Here is a 19536-nt window from a genome sequence, read left to right as displayed (position 1 = left end):
CAATGATATATTTTAAAAAGGCAAAACTCACGACTGTGGAACAGACATCCTCGCGATAGCCGTTGTCCATATCCGATATCGGTCTTATCATTGACGAGGTATGACGTCACAATGACGACAACAACCGCAAGAGCTGGAACCAAGATTGACAAGACTAGATTCAGGATTTTTTTCTTTTGCTCCTTCCGTTTGGTGTTTTGGGATGATCGAATGCTCGCCGTAAATACTTGCAGCATGTGGAGACAGCACAGAAACGACCAGGTGAGGAAAGACAGCCAAGCAAAATGAATGCTTATCGCGATGGAGATGCAAAGGTACTTTTGCGTTTCTCTGGATGGATGGAACAAGAGACAACAAGGGGTATAAATAGATGCCTGTTTGAATCGAGTTGTGAACAAGAATGAACGATGGCAGAGTTTAAATATACTAATAATAATAATAATAATAATAATAATAATAATAATAATAATATAATAAATAATAATAATAATAAATAATAATAATAATAATAATAATAATAAATAATAATAATAATAATAATAATAATAATAATAATAATAATAATGAGAAGAAGAAGAAGAAAGAAGAAGAGAAGGAAAAGAAGAAGAAGAAGAAGAAGAAGAAGAAGAAGAAGAAGAAGAAGAAGAAGAAGAAGAAGAAGAAGAAGAAGGAGAAAAGAAGAACATGGGACAGTTAGGGGCAATTACAACTTTTGTTTTGATAGACCCAAGTCAGAACTCTGTTTTTTACACTTTATTGCTGTTAGATAAATTTGAGTAAAAAGCCTTTTTCAAGGATGCAATCCTTCACCGCCCGCAAAAAAAATGACCGACTTATCGGTTTAACTGGAAATTTGCTTTGCTTGCACCACAAGGAGATGAACTCACAATGAGGACACGACGTCAACAACATGAATATGATTCAATAGTCTGATGTCACGTCGGCCCAGCAACAAGCAGCTTGGTTCTAAACAAAGAAAAATCTGTATTTTTTGTTCTTCATGCTGGCTTGAACATTTTCACAAAGTCATGTGATCAGAATGTATACAATTCAAATAATTATCAGATTTATAATGTTTTTCTCCTCTGGATTTACTTTTATGCTCGTCGGAGAAGTATTCCATAAGGGCGTCCGCCATTGTTCCGATAGTTTAGAACCAGTTACTAAGTTACCATGCGTCATTAATTAGGAGGGAAGTGACGTCACGAGTGCTGAAGCCAATTAAATCACAAGGTATTGTAGCAACGTCTGATCGTGTGCAAAAACATGAGAATATCGCGTGTTTTTATTTACATTTTATTTGAAAACGTAATTCATTTGTTCCATAATTTTATATTTATAATCATTTATTTTGATAAAGGACAAACTCGCTTCTTGACAATATTTTGTCCTATGTTATAATTTATTGAAGCTTAAAATTATTTCACATTCGTTCAGTCTCTACATACGAGGACGACAACTGAAAGCTCCCGTTATCAAAATTTGAGGCAAGTATTTTCGATTGATACATTCTAGTTAAAACATAAAACTAACTGTGATCTTTTAAAATATCAAAACATAGGAAACAATATGTTACAGTGGATGACATAATCGGTCAGATGGTGAAAAGTTTTGAACTGAAACATTGCCAAGTTTAGTTAGAAGGTCTATTTTGATCCAAAATGAGTTCTTGTCATAAATTATTAAATCAACCATTTTTTTGTATATATTCGGGAAATATCAAAGCTTAATTTCACTTCTAAATATTTTTTACAGCTAGTCAAGTTGAAAAAGTATGAAATGTGAGAAAAGTTGCTGGATACCTTCCCCATACATCTGACCATAACGTCATGAAAAATTACCCTATTAAATTCAAATAAAGATTAAAATGCTATCGGGAACATATTCTTTCAGAAACTGAAAAAAATGCAAATCCAAAATTTTTCCCTTCCGACTGATGATGTCATGCACTGACATAAATGTTTTTCCAGAAAATTATTGAATTTAAAGAGTCAGGTTATTACCACGAATACATTTGACAAGGAATTCACCAACTATTACGGTGTAATGAGTACCTGGCCGTTAACAGCGTTGTCTCTGTGAGAAAAAATTGTAATATCGCCTAACAGGCGTCATGTCCCGTCCTACATGTTAAATAGCTTGTAAAGCGCGTTTAGTGGATATTGCGCTGTATAAAAAAGCTCAATTAAAATCTTTTAGGTAAAGAAAAGGCATAAATAAAATAATCCGACAAAACGTAAAGCGACCGGCTTTGTTTTCGAATTTTGTATGAGGCCATGATTTATTTTGAAATACTAACCCCAAGTCTGGAAAGTTATTTGCAATCAAAATCGACAGCTGTGCAATCAGAAGACTCAGGCTCAATCCCAAAGTGTTACAGCCAGCAACAGTTCGAAGACTTGGAAAAAGACAATAGGTTGTCACTGTCAAAAGTAGGCAGAGGATAGAAGCTGTTGAAACCACATAATTCAGAATATACATTGCCAAAGCGTTGACATCGTTATCATTATCATTTTCATGTTTTAGATTTTTGGGTTGTGTTGTCGACGGCAACAAAGATCGACAAATACAAATCGATCTATTTTTGCCACAAAAAATTGATACCTGGTTCATTTCAAAAGGGTCTTTGAGTTCTAGGGTCAAGTCACCGAGTCTTATTTTCACAGAGAGTAAAAATGAAGAGGGTAGCGGCTCGTTGGCAAAGGTAAAAACGCCTTGGTTTCCGGGTATCTCGACATAAGGACAAGTTAGAATTGGTTGCAATTCAACGAAGTCGGAGGTGGGAACGTCTGGAAGGTCAGGCTCCGTGTTTTTAAATTTTGTAAAAAAACATGGTTCAAATTCATCAGATGGATCCGCTTCTTTACATTTTCGAACCACATCCTCACTTGATATGTCCCCATATGTCTGTAGGGGTGTGAACGTTTTTGTCACTTCGCGTCGAGGGTCTCGAGAGACACTTTTTAGCTCGTCCAGGACCTCGGTTTCAAACGTGTCCCTTGGACTTTCCATATTGCTATGTATGTAAGCAGCTACCCAGACCAATGGTTTTGTTTTTTTGCTGAATTTTACAACTTCACAGGTTACGTTTAATTCATGAGATGTACTGGAGTTGGCTCGCATTTGAACACGATTTTGATCGTTGTCATCCGGGCCATCAGGCCCTGTATTTACGATGTCCTCGTTTTTACAGACGCTCCTGTGTGATACATAGTATTTTTGTAGAAATACAACAACATCCAAAGACAGGATGTGTCTGCTCACTTCTGATAACAACGTGGAGATCTGTGGATAGCAATAAATAGAATTGTCAAAGTCTGAAATTATACAGGAGTGAGCCAAAAAGAGCTAAGGTATATAATAGTTGATCTTAAAACAGAGCTAATAGTAATCGTTATTATACCACACTATATTTTACTTTGTTCGATATTGGGATTACATTTAAAACCGAATTTCGCTGGCACACTTTTTAAACGGTGGGCAGATAAGGAATTAGAATATAGATACATTTCAATAAACATTAAAAATTTTTAATGTAAGTACATATATGTAGCAACGGCCTTGTAATAAAAATAATGTATTATGAATTGAACAAATCATAGTGAGGTGAATATTGTGCCATTTATTAATCGTTCACTCTTCGAGAAAGCTGTACTTAAAATTAATACTCGCTCAGAAATATATAGATACTCGCATCTCTACGAACAGTGATCTACCCTCAAAAGAGTTTCTGAGTCGAGTTTCGTTTTTTGTTTCATGGTGGAGTTGTCATTTCATTTAGCATTATTATTCTTAGTGTTTTTCCTAAATAAATATAATAGCCACTAAGATTGTTTTCTTATTCTGTTCACAATGACAATGTTATTCACACGCTGACCCCTGGGTAATACGTGAGACTTGGATAATTACCTTTGAAATTAGTTCCACTTATGACCCTCAACACTGAGACGAAAAATGGATCTATCCGTTAATGTAACAGACTCATGTACTAAAATAAATATTTGGAAATTGAACTTTATATAGCGCAATATCCACTAAATATGTTCAAAGCGCTTTGCATGGGGTCCTTGGTCAACAGCAACATTTAACATGTAGGACGGGACATGCCGCCTGTTTGGCGATATTACAATTGTTTCGGGCAAAGACACCACTGTTAACGGCTAGGTACTCATTTTACACCTGAGTACGGTGCCAAGGACTCAACTATGCGCCGAGCGCGAGGCTGGAACTCAGGACCTTCCGATCCGAAAGCGAGTGTCATCCCACTAGACCACATAGCCGCACTGTTGTCTTCTTTAAAAATTGCGGTTTTATCTGCAAAGCTAGCACACATGAACACTAACTCTAGACATCTTTTTGTTATGTAGATAGATAGGTCTAACCCAGATTTCACAAGTTAGACCTTGATTTGACCACATGAAGGTAGGTGGTGATCACTAAAGAAGAGATTAAACGGGAATATGGAATATTAAACTTTTTTGGAGTTTAAAATTCAATGATGTCTTTTACTTATTCTGATATTAATTCCACCCGCACGATGGTACCTAAAGTACTAAGTAATGACCAATAATGAGAAAAAACAGCTTTTAAAAAGAATAAAATGCCAAACATGGAATTTTGGGACCCAGAAGCTTTCTTCAGCCAACATCGAAAAAACAATGAAAACATAAAATACATTACATGTATTTATGTTGTCATTGTGTTGTTTGCTACTATCGTAAGCCACATGCATTGGGATGATCTCTGGCTCCAAAACATTTAGACTCTTAATGGAAGAGTTAGGAAGGACAAAGTACCAAAGAATGAATATAAACAATGTCGCTTTACGAGAGGACAAAGTACTAAAGAATGAATATAAACAAAGTCGCTTTACGAAAGGACAAAGTACTAAAGAATGAATATAAACAAAGTCGCTTTACGAGAGGACAAATTACTAAAGAATGAATATAAACAAAGTCGCTTTACGAAAGGACAAAGTACCAAAGAATGAATTTTAACCAAGTCGCTTTACGAGAGGACAAATTACCAAAGAATGATTTTAAAAGTCGCTTTACGAAAGGACAAAGTACCAAAGAATGAATTTTAACCAAGTCGCTTTACGAGAGGACAAATTACCAAAGAATGATTTTTAACAAAGTCGCTTTACGAGAGGACAAAGTACCAAAGAATGAATTTTAACAAAGTCGCTTTACGAGAGGACAAAGTACCAAAGAATGAATTTTAACAAAGTCGCTTTACGAGAGGACAAAGTACTATAGAATGAATATAAACAAAGTCGCTTTACGAGGATTAGCCTGCAAATGTGCGTGTAATTAGATTAAAACTGGATAACTTTATAATTTATATAAAATTAAAATGCTGGGTCAAGTATATAACGAGTTTAATTTGACGTCAAGCGTAATGGCATGTCCCTGTACTAATGGCCTCGCTCGCATTATAGAAAAAAAATTTCTCTTAAGAAACTATTGTATCCAGTATTAATTAAAAACTATTTTTGTGTAGCTGAATACGAAAAGATGAGTTGACAGAAAATTGTATAAATACTGGGAACTCTTAAACCCTTGGATTGGTGGTGATAAACAATAATATAGTTATGTCTTGATGAGCCAGATGAATAAAAAAAAATTACTCCTTCAGAGCCATTCGGCCTATGGAGCCGGAGTTTATCCCGGATTTTAAATAGTGCTTGTTACCCTTTGGGTAGGACGCTAGTCTATCGCAAAATACTTTGCTCCAGACCTAACAGACCCTGCCACACAATCACTGTTGGGTGGGCAGGTGGGTGGGGGAGGGAGGGGAGGTTGGTGGGGGGGGGGGGGGGGACAGAAAAAAATGTCGACTGCACCCGGGATCAATCTCGATTCCTTTGATTGTGAAGCGAGTGCTCGACAATTTAGCTATAGGAACCCCAAGTCAGGAGAAATAATTTGAGTTTAATGTCAAGACAATAGAAATTTAGAATATAATTAAGTTTTATTTTTCAATTATCTTTATTTGGGGGGGGGGGGGGGGGGGGGGGTAAATTAAAGAGACAAAACTCACTCTTCCCTATGAGGGCATTACTTTTACTCAAAATTAAAGCGCTTTAAGTTCACCCTTTCATAGTAATGTTTTGAGATGATGGTTGCCATTGGCATATGAATTGGCAGCATACCTCCTCACGTAAAAAATATCCCAGTTGGGATGGATCAATTTGACCAGTTTCTTGCACATCATCCTCTGACAGTAACCAAAGGCTTATGTGGTAGGGAAGACCTCTGATTTGCTCCATGGCGGTGACGCAATGGTTTGCCTTGAGTAGTTTCCCTTCTGTGCACAACACCTTTTTGCAAGTTCCCTATGGGAATTTCACACAAATATATGAAATGACAAAATTATCTTCAAAGTACAAATAAAAGTATTTTAAAAATTAAATCCTTTTTTCGTGGCTTATGTTAACTCGCCCGCTTATCTACGTGAAATTACTTGAAAATATTTATATGTCACCTAGCCTTTCATGATGCCAGATGTAGCACAGAAATAAAACGAAGAATAGCAATAGCTAAAGATAGCTTTAATAAAATGAGTCTAATTTTTAAAAACCACAATATCTCAATGAGAACAAAACATAGGGTTTTGAAGGCTATGTATGGTCAGTATATATGGCTGCAAAAGCTGGACAATTATAGAAGATATTAGAAAGAAACTGGAATGTGGTTTCTTAGAAGGGTGTTAAGAATCTCATGGACAGAGAAGAAAACTAATGAAGAAGTATTAGAGCAAGCTGAAACTAAAAGGTTATTAATTCGTACAATAAGAAAAAGACAAATGCAATTTTTAGGGCACCTAAATCGACATAAATGTATTGAACATCTTGCTCTCACAGGAAAGATAGAAGGTAAAAAGAGTAAAGATAGACCAAGAAAAACATATTTGAATAGTTTGAACAGCTGGGTGACAAAGAAAGAGTAATATTATTAGTTTTTTGAGGTTATCTGATCAGAGCGGTGAATGGCGCACCACGATCACCGATGTCTGGCACATATTTGGTACTTGAAGAAGAAGCTTTTGATGTATTCAATAAATTAATCATCAACATAGTTTGTCGCTCCAATACAGAACTCACTCCACAGCATCTGAGGAGCAGCATCTAAGGTCATGATCAGTGCAGCTGGGCCCGTCATGGCATTATCCAAGGATCTGCTCTATCGTCTGCTCTGGGCATCCACATGTACACAAGCTAGTCTCAGCCAGCCCCCACTTTTTCATGATTCCAGCTATTCTCCTGAGCTTTGCCCGTGCTCTATTCAGTGTTACCAATTCATTCCTGGGGAGCTCAGTTCCGTAGGGCAATTCTTCTCTCGGATCTTCAATGGCTTCAGTTGCATGATTTGCCCACTCCCTCCATGTGGAAAGTCTGTCTATATCTGCATGATCAGGTTTGATGCTTTCTTCCGTCATGAAGCTCTTTCCGGATTTCAGTCTACTTGCCGCTGGGTTGTGGTCATGGAGGGGGTGCCTTGGGTCCATTTCCTGTTTATATTTCTGGGCTTTGGAAGCAGTGGCTCTTCTAATGTGGTGCGGTGCAATGCCAAGCTAGCCGAAGGATGACTGGAGGTGCAGTCGGTTTCAAGTTACCAGTAATGATCCGGCAGGTGTTATGTAGCTCAGGGTCAATCTTTTTGGCGTGGCAGGATCTTGCCCAGACTAGTGAGGTGTATTCGCCAGATGAATAGCAGAGGCTAATGCGGTTGTCCTGGCTGTTTGTGGATCTGCTCCCCATGTAATGTTTGCCAGCTTTCTGTGGAGGTTGTTTCTTGTGGCCACCTTTGCTTTTGTTTTCTTTGTGTGCTGAGAGGACAGAGAGCGGTCTGAGGTGACACCGACACATTCCGTTCTTTTGTGATCTGCATCCGCTTTTCTTCCCACCCATTTTGACAAAAAAGCGACATAAGGGATTTTATCATTGCAACTTCTTCAGTTTAACGAGTCACCCTTGCAACCTTTAGGAGCAGTTTCCTGTGACACTGTGTCATAAGGGATCCGCTTTTCTTCCCACCCATTTCCACAAAAAAGCGACGGTTTGACATAAGGGATTTTATCATTGCAACTACTTCAGTTTAACGAGTCACCCTTGCAACCTTTAGGAGCAGTTTTCTGTGACACTGTGTCATAGGCAGCTCTCAGGTCGACGAACATAGCCCCTATAATTTGTTTGTTCTCGTAGCCATCTCCGATGTATTGTGCCAAGTTCAGGAGTTGGTCACATCATGATCTTCCAGGTCGGAAACCAGCTTGGTTAGGTGACATATACTCTTCTATTGTTTGGGAAATCCTGGCTAGTATTATGCGCTCATATACTTTGTACAGTATGCAGAGGAGGGATGTTGGTCTGTAGCTCTTGCTGGTGTTTGGATCTTTTCCAGGTATAAGTTGTGCTATCACCCTTGCTTGTCCCCAAAGCTTTGGTGTTGTGCACGATTCAACACAGTTGTTGATAAGAATTAGTAATCACGTTTTTGTTGAGGGGCCGAAATGCTTTATCATTTCTGCGGTGATGCCATCTAGACCAGTCGCTTTACCGTGTTGGGGTGTTCAAGGGATGATTCCAATTCATCGATGCAGAAAGGATCGACTTCCTGTTCGCTTCCTCGGATAATCTTTTCCATTTCCCTTTTCATTTCCTTAAGTTTTCCATTTTCTCTCTGTGATGGTTTTCCATTTTTGATAAGTTGGTTTGCTACATCGTTTGGTGTCACCGCTGCAACCCCGGTTTGTTTGTTATTTTCAGTATTTTGTTTTTTTATAGTTGACCAGGCTTTCCTGCTGTTGTGGGTCATGCTTGTGCTGGTTATCAATTCCATCCATCTTTCTGATTATGTATACCTGGCTCATATCGAGGCTCTAGCACCCAGTCCACTAATATATGCACCATAATTAGAAAAAAAACCCTCCTTAATTTGGTCGAAATGTGATTTTCTAAGTGTATAAACCATCGGCTACGCTTCAAATATGTCTTCAAAGGGATCAACGTAATGAGACGTGCTCATTGTCCTGCCTAAGTTACCACAAAGATTGCTATAATGAAATTACCTCGGGATCCATCCATTCATCTTCATTGCAGCCTACGACTGTTGGCTCATTCTCAACCTCTGTGTCCCGGTAGCCAAATAAAAAACTGAATGGAGCTCGGTTTGAAAACCCATATTTGAGTGGGACTCCCTGAATTAAAAAAAATAATTGAGCTTTTATATAGAACAATATCCACTAAACGTGCTCAATGGGTACCTGGCCTACAACAACACTTAATATTTAGGACGGGACATGACGCCTGGTGGGCGATATTACAATTTTTGAGGACAGAGACAACGCTGTTAACGGCGAGGTACTCATTTTACACATGAGTACGATGAGAGAATGTGAGTAAGGAGGGAGACTTTTCCAAGGACTCGACTATTCACCGAGCGAGGCTCGAACCCAAGACCTTCCGATCCGAAAGCGAGTGTCATACCACTAGACCACATAGCCGCATTAAATAAAGAAATCGTCTTTTGAAACTTGAGCAACGTTTCATAATATTTGCAGGTCTGATAACTAAAACCACCATGGAATCGTCTTTTGTTAATAGAAATTCTCCTAATTAACCAACGCAAAATATTGTCCATTGCAACAATGTTAAAACAAGCCCAGAATTACGTTCGGCTATCAGACCTTCTAACATGTGGATTTTATGTACATGGCACTCGCTTCCTTTGTCACTAAACTTGCAAGTACCGTCGAGGATTTAAAGAAAAAGCTGAAGATCTCTCTTTTCAACAACAAACAAAATATACCATAGATATTTCTGCTTGATTAGTTGCTTATTCGTTTAACCTTTAGTTTCATATGTCGAATTATGACATTTTTGATTTTAGTAAAACATTTAAACTTAAGTGTGGTCTTTGGACGGTGTGATTGTTATGTTTAGTTGAGTGATCGTGTTAAGCGATTTAGGGTTCCGGTATTTAGCGCAATAAAGAGTACTTTAGCATATCAAATTGAAGGAGGTTGGGGGTAGTAATAAAAAGTGTGCGTGTGTGTGTGGGGGGGGGGGTGCCCTTTAGCCAAACTTCAATAGAATTGTGTGTGTGTGTGGGGGGGGGGGGGGTGCGCAATTTGATCAATCCATAGAAATGGGGTGAGGGGGCGCATTTTGATATTAATAATACTTTATTGCATCCCAAAAAGGAATTTATTTGTACAGACGTGTTATAATTTACACAATAAGATAAAAATATAATGGCAATATGATGTATATATAAAAAAAAGCAGTTCCACAACCAGAGCCGCGCTTTATATGAATAATTTCAACACTGTAAAATAGTTAAAACTGTCACTATAAATTGAAAATTGAAAAGATTGCAAAACAAATAAATTAATGAATTAATATTTGACGGCAGAAAAGATTTTCGGTGTCTCTCTGTTTTTGTTGAAATAGAGAAAGGGCGATCACTCCTTCCTGATATAATAACTGATGGTCTTAGTGGATGATTCTGGTCATTTCATATTTTAGCTATTTTACTAATACAAAATTTCTCGTATAAAATATCTACATCGTCAACATCATTTATATAGCATTTAATGGACTTTTTAATTGTTGAATTTATTTTGTTCCTTTTCACTGCTAAAGAATTGCCTCCCCAAGCTGTTATACAAAAATGACAAGACACTTTCGATTACTGCTTTATAAAATAATGTGCAGAGGGTTTTATCTATTCTAAACTGAGAAAGTTTTGATAAAAAATAAGTACGTCTGCACAACTTATGCTTAATTATTTTCACGTGTTCATTCCACTTGAGCCTGTCATCAATCGTTACACCAAGGTATTTGTAGTGAGGAACTCGCTGGACGAATTGGTCCTTTAATTTTAACGGTTCTATCGGTTCCTTCATTCTCCTAAAGTCAATCACTAGCTCCTTTGTCTTGCTTATGTTAAGCTCTAGGTGGTGGGCATCACACCAAGACACAAATCTATCAATTTTTTGTCTATAAGCCACTTCGTTGCCATTTGTTATGAGGCCTTGAAGAGCGGTGTCATCTTCAAACTTAATTCAAGGTAAACTCAGGTTTTGACTTCTATAGTCATTCGTGTATATCGTGAATAATACAGGGGACAATACACAACATTGAGGGGCTCCAGTATTTGTAGTTATACAGGAAGATATGTTTTTTCCTAATTGAACATACTGTGCTCTCTCCGTAAGAAATTCGAGCACCCAAGCAATTTGGGGGCAGCGTGGCTTAGAGGTACGGTCTTTGCTTCCTACCCGAAAGGTATCGAGTTCGATCACCCGCCGCTGCTTTGTGTGACATTGAGCAAGTCACCTCGCCTTAGCTCAATGTGCAGCGCTGCACTGCGGCTGACGCCTGGGTTATTCCAGTCTTCCATTGGAATAGACCCTAGAGACAAATTTCCCCTATGAGATGGATAAAGGGAATTTATTTATATATATATATATTATATATATATATATATATATATATATATATATATATATTATATTTGTTTAAAGTCAAACTAGTCAATTGTTGAACAAACCAACTGAGGTTGCATTGTATTGAACGCTGAAGAAAAATATGCAAAAAGCAATCTGCAATAGCTCTTAGTGTGATCTAGATGCTTGTAGATGTTGTTTGTGAACAGCAGAATGGTACCCTCTACGCCAAGTCCTGGTTTGTACACAAATTGATGACTATCACTCAATGGCATAAACTGGTTCCTAAGTTGAACACGGACAAGTTTTTCTAAAGATTTCATGACTATTGAAGTCAGGCTTCAGGCTTTTATGCATTTTCTAATTTGGCGAGGCGAGATGCGATGTATAAAATAAAAAGGATAGCACAGAGAGTATTCTTTTCAAAATGTTAAATTATAAAAGTATTTTGTGGCTATTTTTTAAAAAAATGTTTTTCCCTTTTGTTTGTGTTTTGTTTTTCCTTTTGGTGAATTTTTCACCGACACGTTTTGTGAGCTGAAATTCAACAGAGGGTGGCGAGGAGGGGTGCGAATAAGCTTCGGGAGAGGGGGGTTGAAAAAATAGACAGGGTAGGAAGTCTTTTCGTACAGTCGATATTATCATTATTATTATTATTATTATTATTATTATTATTATTATTATTATTATTATTATTATTATTATTATTATTATTATTATATTATTATCTCATTATCACATCATCATCATCATAATCATCATCATCATCATCATCATCATCATCATCATCATCATCATCGTCATCATCATCAACATCATCTTCATTATATTAAGTTAATGGGTTTAACTGAGCTGAGATAATAAAATTTGAGTTAAAATAAATTAATTCGTTGAGGATTTTAAAAAGGATATTTAAAATTCCAAATTCTGAGCATTGTAATTCTAAATATACAATTTCTTTAATCTATTTCCTTCTGTAATGATATCAAGATTGATTTGGGGGGTCACACATCTTGACCACAACATACCCTAAGAAGCATTCTGTTGCACAGGAGGCAGAAGACATTCTTGTACACGGTCGAGCGTGAAAGCACACGATGCAGCAAGTCCATCTCCGAGTTCTCACATTCAAACTTAATAGCCTGGTAACTTTCTGATTCCATGATTTCAAGACCGGTGAGATTGCATGAGCTGACGATATCACTGATGGGACATATTAATGCATTGCGGTTAGTTAAAAAGCTCACAACATCCAACAACCGGATATTACGTTCCAACACACAAAACTATGTGTAACCTTAAAGGCATACAATTTAGTGAGAACTAATCATAATATGGCTGACTAAAAACAACAACAAAGAGCCGAGTGACGTCAATTTCGTTCTATCTATATTCAACTCAATAGGCTATTATTGTAATCCAATGTTATACATAAATCCATTTCATACAACTTTGTTTTTAAAAACAGGCAGCCCCAGAGACCAGCGATCACATCGTCCTCCACTGTCCAGTCACTAAACTTGAAGGTGGCTACGAAACTTTCCTTAGGGCGGAGGAGGACTTTAGAAGCTGGGTTGACGAAATAAATTTGGAGGTGTAGCCATACGCTACTACTACTACTACTACTTAAAAACACCAACATAAGTTACTATTCATTCAACTTCTATCAATTCTTTAAGCCTGATATATACCAGCTTTTGTTAACAAGCCAACTACCATAGTCTAGAGAGACACGTATTAAAAATTTGGCATAAATCGTCCTTCAAATATCGATTGTTTACATGAATCGATTGACATTTGAAGGACGAGTTTTCTGGCCAACTTTTATAAATACGCGTCGACCGTTAACTGGATAAATTTTCGTCTTTTTACAAATTCAAGCAAAATGGCGTGAGTGACTGGACAAGTGACGACTGATTCAAACGATTACTGAGCATAACAATTAATTGATTTTGTACGAATGCTAGATTTTACAATCACAACACGCAAAATTATTTTTAAAGAACAAATTGTTGTTTTAAAAATTTTTACATTATTTTAAAAATTAAACGAACTTTATCTTACTTCAACAACTATTTCGGACAGCAGGTGCAAATTAAACAAAATATACTTACTGATCTTCGTAGAAAAATGGACCTAAACAGGAAGTCTCGTCTGAAATAGGCGGTTCCTGGAACTGTGTACAAGTTGACTTTTCACTCATGCTTAGACGAATGAGTTCTGTCCCATTAAGAGCACTCATGACGTACATGTAGGTTTTGCAATTCAAGCCTATTTGCCAAGAAATTGTCTTAGAGTAGAATATAAAAGAAATCGGTGTTAATGAAGTGTTTACAACTTATAATAATGTAGAAGATGTTATTGTCTCTTCCACGACTTGTGTCCATTCCTTTCTTTTTTCATGATGATTAGCAAGAGGACAGATTCTCATTAACATAAAGAAACTAATTTTGCTCTGGTGACAGATATTTCTTAATGGGTTTTACCAAGAACTATCGACCCTCAATGAAATGATATTTTGATGTTTAACATTAACTAATTGCAACTGTCTTAAATAAAACAGAAATGTCTGTTGAAGTCAATGGAGTTTAAAGGCTTTCCAAAATAACTGACTTGTTAGACTTGTTTACTTTTGAAATCAACCGGATGTGATTAGAAATTGTATGTAGGATTGAGAGTGATATTTACACTATTGACGATTGCGGCCATTTTCTACTATTTCAGTGACTAGACGTCTAAATAGCTTTCAATAGCTTTGGGGATGACGCTCGGTTGGAATTATATATTCACCCAATAGGTAGCCATTTGTAATGATATAGAATAGTTGTAACTACAAAAGGATATCAATATACAGCTTGATAACCTCATAATGAAGTACGAGCTAGTTCTAAGATAATAAAATAGATAATAGACTTTTAGAGGCCAATAAGTCAATACCAAATAAATGTTGTCAATTAAAATGCAAGCCAAGCAGTCGGGGTATTAAATGTGCGGCTATGTGGTATGGCACTCGCTTTCGGATCGGAAGGTCCTGGGTTCCAGCTTCGCGCTCGGCGCATAGTTGAGTCCTTGGAAAAGGCTCTTTACTCACTTTCTCTCAACGTACTCAGGTGTAAAATGAGTACCTGGCGTTGTCTTAGTCTGAAAAATGTTATTTCGCCTAACAAGCCGCATGTCGCGTCCTACATGTTAAATGTTGCTGTTGACCTGGGTCCCCTTGTAAAGCGCTTTGAGCACATTTAGTGGATATTGAGCTATATAAAGCTCAATTTATTTTTAGTTATTAAACTATGTAATGATCTTCCTCCATCCAATGTTGTCAGTCATCATTAATCATTTTCTCAAATATGTCAAGCTTCTACACTATTGTTTCGAGCATTCACTCTCGTCAGGAAGTGAAAGTTGTATTCTCGTGTTTGTGAATATAGAGAGGCAGTGGGGGACATGCCCAATAATTGAAAGACGCTTTACAAGATTAATTATTGTCTTAATGTTTTACTCGGTCAAAGAAAAATAAATTCAATGCGTTTTGTCTTCATGTATGATATATATATATATATATTTTATATATATATATATATATATATATATATATATATATATATATATATATAAGTATAAATATGATCAACGTCTTGAATTTGATCTTAATTACATATACTTGAAATATTTTATATATAGCCCCTTTTATCAAAAAGTTGAGCACTATTATTTCATGGTTTTTGTTTTTATAATTTCTATTATATATACTTTATTAAGACCTTTAATATCCAATTCAACTAATTCTTCTTGGAAAACATATTGGCTGAAGAAGAAGAAGAAGAAGAAGAAGAAGAAGAAGAAGAAGAAGAAGAAGAAGAAGAAGAAGAAGAAGAAGAAGAAGAAGGAGGAGGAGGAGGAGGAGGAGGAGGAGGAGGAGAGAAGAAGAAGAGAAGAAGAAGAGAGAGAGAGAGAAGAAGAAGAAGAAGAAGAAGAAGAAGAAGAAGAAGAAGAAGAAGAAGAAAAAGAAGAAGAAGAAGAAGAGGAGGAGGAGGAGGAAGTAAAGTAGTAGTAATAGTAGTAGTAGTAGTAGTAGTAGTAGTAGTAGTAGTAGTAGTAGTAGTAGTAGTAGTAGTAGTAGTAGTAGTAGTAGTAGTAGTAGTAGTAGTAGTAGTAGTAGTAGTAGTAGTAGTAGTAGTAGTAGTAGTGTGTAGTAGTAGTACAGAAGAAGTAGATAGAAGAGAAGAGAGAAGAGAAGAAGTAGCAGAAGAAGAAGAAGATGAAGAAGAAGAAGAAGAAGAAGATGCCTCCAAAATGTTCCAGCTTAAGTATCAAACATAGAGAGGAACTAGTTCATTTTTGTGTTCATGTGGATTAAAGCTCCAAGCAACATTAAAAAAACAATATTAGTAAACAAGCAATTTGCTGACCGGATCCGAACTATGAAGTGGTCGCTTGTATAACGTTCGTGTAGAAAAGAGTAGGGAAAAGATGGAGGGAAAAAGCAAAAAAAGAATAGAAGGAGAGTTAACAATGATAATGGTGATGATGATGATGATGATGATGATGATGGTGATGATGATGATGATGATAATGATGATGAATGGTGATGATATTTGAACAATCAGACTATAGCTTAAAGGCATTTTCCAAAATCAATGATAAGAAATCAAGGACTCGTATCTTACAGGTGATATGCCGTTACACTCGGCACAATATCTGTTGAAGAAGTTAACACTCGTATTCTTGTCAGTTACAATTGAAAACGTTTCCATCGTGATCTCATCCAATGGAAGACCCTCTTCGCACAATCTTCTTGTTTCGTCGTCAGAAAAGTAATGCGGACATTTGCGAATAACTAAAGTAGAAGTGTCCACCTCGGTTCTTTTGTTTTCCATACAGTAACAACCATGTTCACCTCTAAAACGCGACATAGCCCAATTAGCAGGACTGATATTTTCATTGCGGTTCACACTTGAAGTTTGACCTATTGCATGACCTCTTCTGATTATTGTAAACTCTGAGCAGCAGGTCCCATAAATGTCACATCTGCCTGGTCTTTTATCACAATAGTCTACAAGACATACGGTATGTGGCAAAGGATGATTCTTACACACTTCATTCTCCACAAATGCGATATCCGTAAAATTGGGTGAATTGTCTGTCATTTCCCGACGTATCTCATTGTCAATTCGAAAACCAAATTCCACCAAATCCAAGTTTTCAAACTCTGGATCAAATTGATCAGAGCGCTTATGCCTCTTCGTATTTACCAAATGTTTAAACTGATATCTTTGAATCACCTCTCGTGTACCATGCATTGGCAGTGACATCGACAAATGAGGGTAATCTATATTTTGTTTGTAAATACCGGCAGACCGATGGAGATCTTTTTGACTCTTGATCTTTTCCTGTATGTCATCAAAATTGGAATGGGTAAAAATGCTGTATCTTGTTTTATCTCTCTTTACATTTTCAATTCTGTTGAACATTAAACCAGCAGGTATTGTTTTGACAGATTCAAGATGAACTCCTGTAAAATGGACACTTCTATTGTAAATGTTTACAGCGTCACTACTATTCAAACTAGTATCCAGGCTATTTCCTTGAGAATGATTTTTGGTTATAAAATTGCTGGACACAGTTTCGTTTTGTGGTGTGGCTGAGTTGACGAATAGTCCAGACCTAAGGTAAAATGCCAAGCATAACAGACTGTGCCTGGAGATCATGATTGCGGTTGTAAGTCAAACTTGAGTTATGTTCTTAGACTCCGTGATTCTCAGGCTCCATGACATATCATCACAATGCCAGTGTTTATTATGCAAATAGAACAAAATTCCCATATTAAGTTTGGAAACGTGTATATGAAACAGGGTTAGAAAAAGCAAGAAAGAAAAATAAAAGAGAAAAAAAAACAGATTAAAAAATCAGCCTGCCTCGATGATGACCATGGGAGATTTTTGGGAATGTTATTTTATTCTTGTATTTTCTTTTATGTTTTGTCTGGCGCTATTTTAAACACATTTTCTCATGTCTAAATCTTACACTAGCGCCTATTCTCTAATTTGTCACTTTCATATAAACGTTCGTGTTTGTGTGTTGTTCCTGATGGCCAATGTGCCTGGAATTGTTCTATTTTCCTTATTAGAATAAACCTCTTTAAAACAATACATTATATTTCTATTTGAAATACATCACAAAAGATAATAATTCGAGCTTTAGGAAACTTTCACTCTTGAATTTTTTATTGATACCGGTAGATAAATCAAAATACATTTGATCATCAATTGAGGACATTTACGAATATCATGTTTATAAAATTTGTTCAAAGAGCTGTATTTGATTTTAGAAATTAAGGAGCAGGCACTGGTGTAAGATAAAAATCTGTAAAGTGTGTGTGGAACAGTGCCAGACAAAGCAAGAAAGAAAAATACAAGATAAAAATAACCATCCTAAAAAATTAGTCTTCATCGACTGGGAATCGAACAACAGATTGAAGGTGACAGTGTTAGATTGATTACATCCTCGATTGATTTAGTATATGTTAATTCTTAGATCAAAAGTGGTTGTTCTTAAGACCATGAAACAGATTTTACTCTGTGTCGTGTAGTTATCTACTTATAATGCACACAACATCATCAAGTGGTCAATTTTCACTTTTTATCGTACCCTGTATTTTAAAAGTAAAATAGAGGGAGGTAGGTTGTATAATAAATTAACTTATATTAATGTTAGGGTGATGTTAGGATTTTCCGATGATCAAAAATTTCAAATCACATTTTGTAAAATTATATTGATAGCACCAACCAGTGTTATGGTACCACCGCTAAGTTGTTGACATAGCAACCGGAAAATGGGAGAAATTGTTAAGTATTTAAAATTGACCTAAATATCTTTTTTGTACTTTTTATATCAAAATAAATTCCATTGTATATTGGCAGGCTGATTTGAAATAGCACGTCATTAAACTACCAACAAGAGCCGATTGAAACACAGTAGACGTCAAATATTCTTGTCACAAGTGATATATAACCAAATTTATACCCACATTCGGGTCCTATAGCCCAATAAACTATTGACAAAGTTGTGTTGATTACTGTGAATGGTTCGCGATCTGCATTCACTCAAATACCGATGTTTTATTCATCGGGAAAAGAGAGGGCAATACGCATTTCGCACTGATTTATCATCGGGATCTTTGTACAGGCAGTTGAACTCTTTGATGACAAATTACAGGTCGAATGAAATTAGGTAGACATTCCCCGACAGAGGGAATGTCAACTTAGCATTGCGCATGCGTCTGTCTTTTATCAACTGAGGAAATACATCGTTTGGTTCATGAGATATCACTAATTATATTTGAGAAATCACTTTTCAAAATGTTATTATATATATATGTATATATATTATATATATATATATATATATATATATATATAATATATATATATATGTGTGTGTGTGTGTGTGTGTATAAAAAATATAAATGATGTCACTCACTTATATATGGCCAAGACGTGCGTTTCTGTGGCTTTCGTCCACGTTTTCAGTCGGCATAATGACCGAAGAAAAAATGTATTCCGTATTTACACTTCTTATGTCCTTGCTACACAACGGAAGCAAGGACATAAGGAGTGTAAATACGGAATACATTTTTTCTTCGGACATTATGCCGACTGAAGACGTGGACGAAAGCCACAGAAACGTACGTCTTGGCCATATATAAGTTAGTGACATCATTTATATTTTATATTAGCTCTAACCATCATTATCGAGCACTTTCGTACTTAGGAGTACCCACCAACACTCAATATATATATATACTCCAGTATTGGAACTGATCGACAAACAGTATATTATACTGTTTATCGATCAGTTCCAATAATTGACTATTGACAAATAGATGATTGCTACTGATCGATAAACAGTACATCGACTATTGACAAATAAATGATTGCTACTGATCGATAAACAGAGCATTGACTATTGACAAAAAAAGTCAATGTCGACACGTTTTTGTTTGTTTTGTCATTGACAAATCTCATTTTAGACATTCAAGTCAATTTTCAATATCCCGTTTGCCTCGACACATTTTGTGATGAC

General features: G+C 36.3%; 1 protein-coding gene across 1 annotated transcript in view; it reads right to left on the bottom strand.

The window, feature by feature from the left end:
• LOC144974210 (uncharacterized) overlaps nucleotides 1–17460 on the bottom strand; it is a 29175-nt gene extending 11715 nt beyond the window's left edge. The window contains exons 1-7 of the mRNA XM_078917125.1: nucleotides 16122–17460; nucleotides 13569–13744; nucleotides 12483–12657; nucleotides 9073–9201; nucleotides 6155–6337; nucleotides 2300–3285; nucleotides 32–330 (exon numbers count right to left, since the gene is read on the bottom strand). Of these exons, the coding sequence (XP_078773251.1) occupies nucleotides 32–330; nucleotides 2300–3285; nucleotides 6155–6337; nucleotides 9073–9201; nucleotides 12483–12657; nucleotides 13569–13744; nucleotides 16122–17162 (2989 nt within the window). The 5' untranslated portion in view covers nucleotides 17163–17460. The remainder of the gene's footprint in view (nucleotides 1–31; nucleotides 331–2299; nucleotides 3286–6154; nucleotides 6338–9072; nucleotides 9202–12482; nucleotides 12658–13568; nucleotides 13745–16121) is intronic.
• Nucleotides 17461–19536: the final 2076 nt, after the last annotated feature.

Source organism: Berghia stephanieae, chromosome 5, assembly GCF_034508935.2.
Source record: "Berghia stephanieae isolate SIO BIC M18660-M18661 chromosome 5, UCSD_Bste_1.3, whole genome shotgun sequence".
Classification (NCBI taxonomy): domain Eukaryota; kingdom Metazoa; phylum Mollusca; class Gastropoda; order Nudibranchia; family Aeolidiidae; genus Berghia; species Berghia stephanieae.
This window is presented reverse-complemented; position numbering and strand designations above follow the sequence as displayed.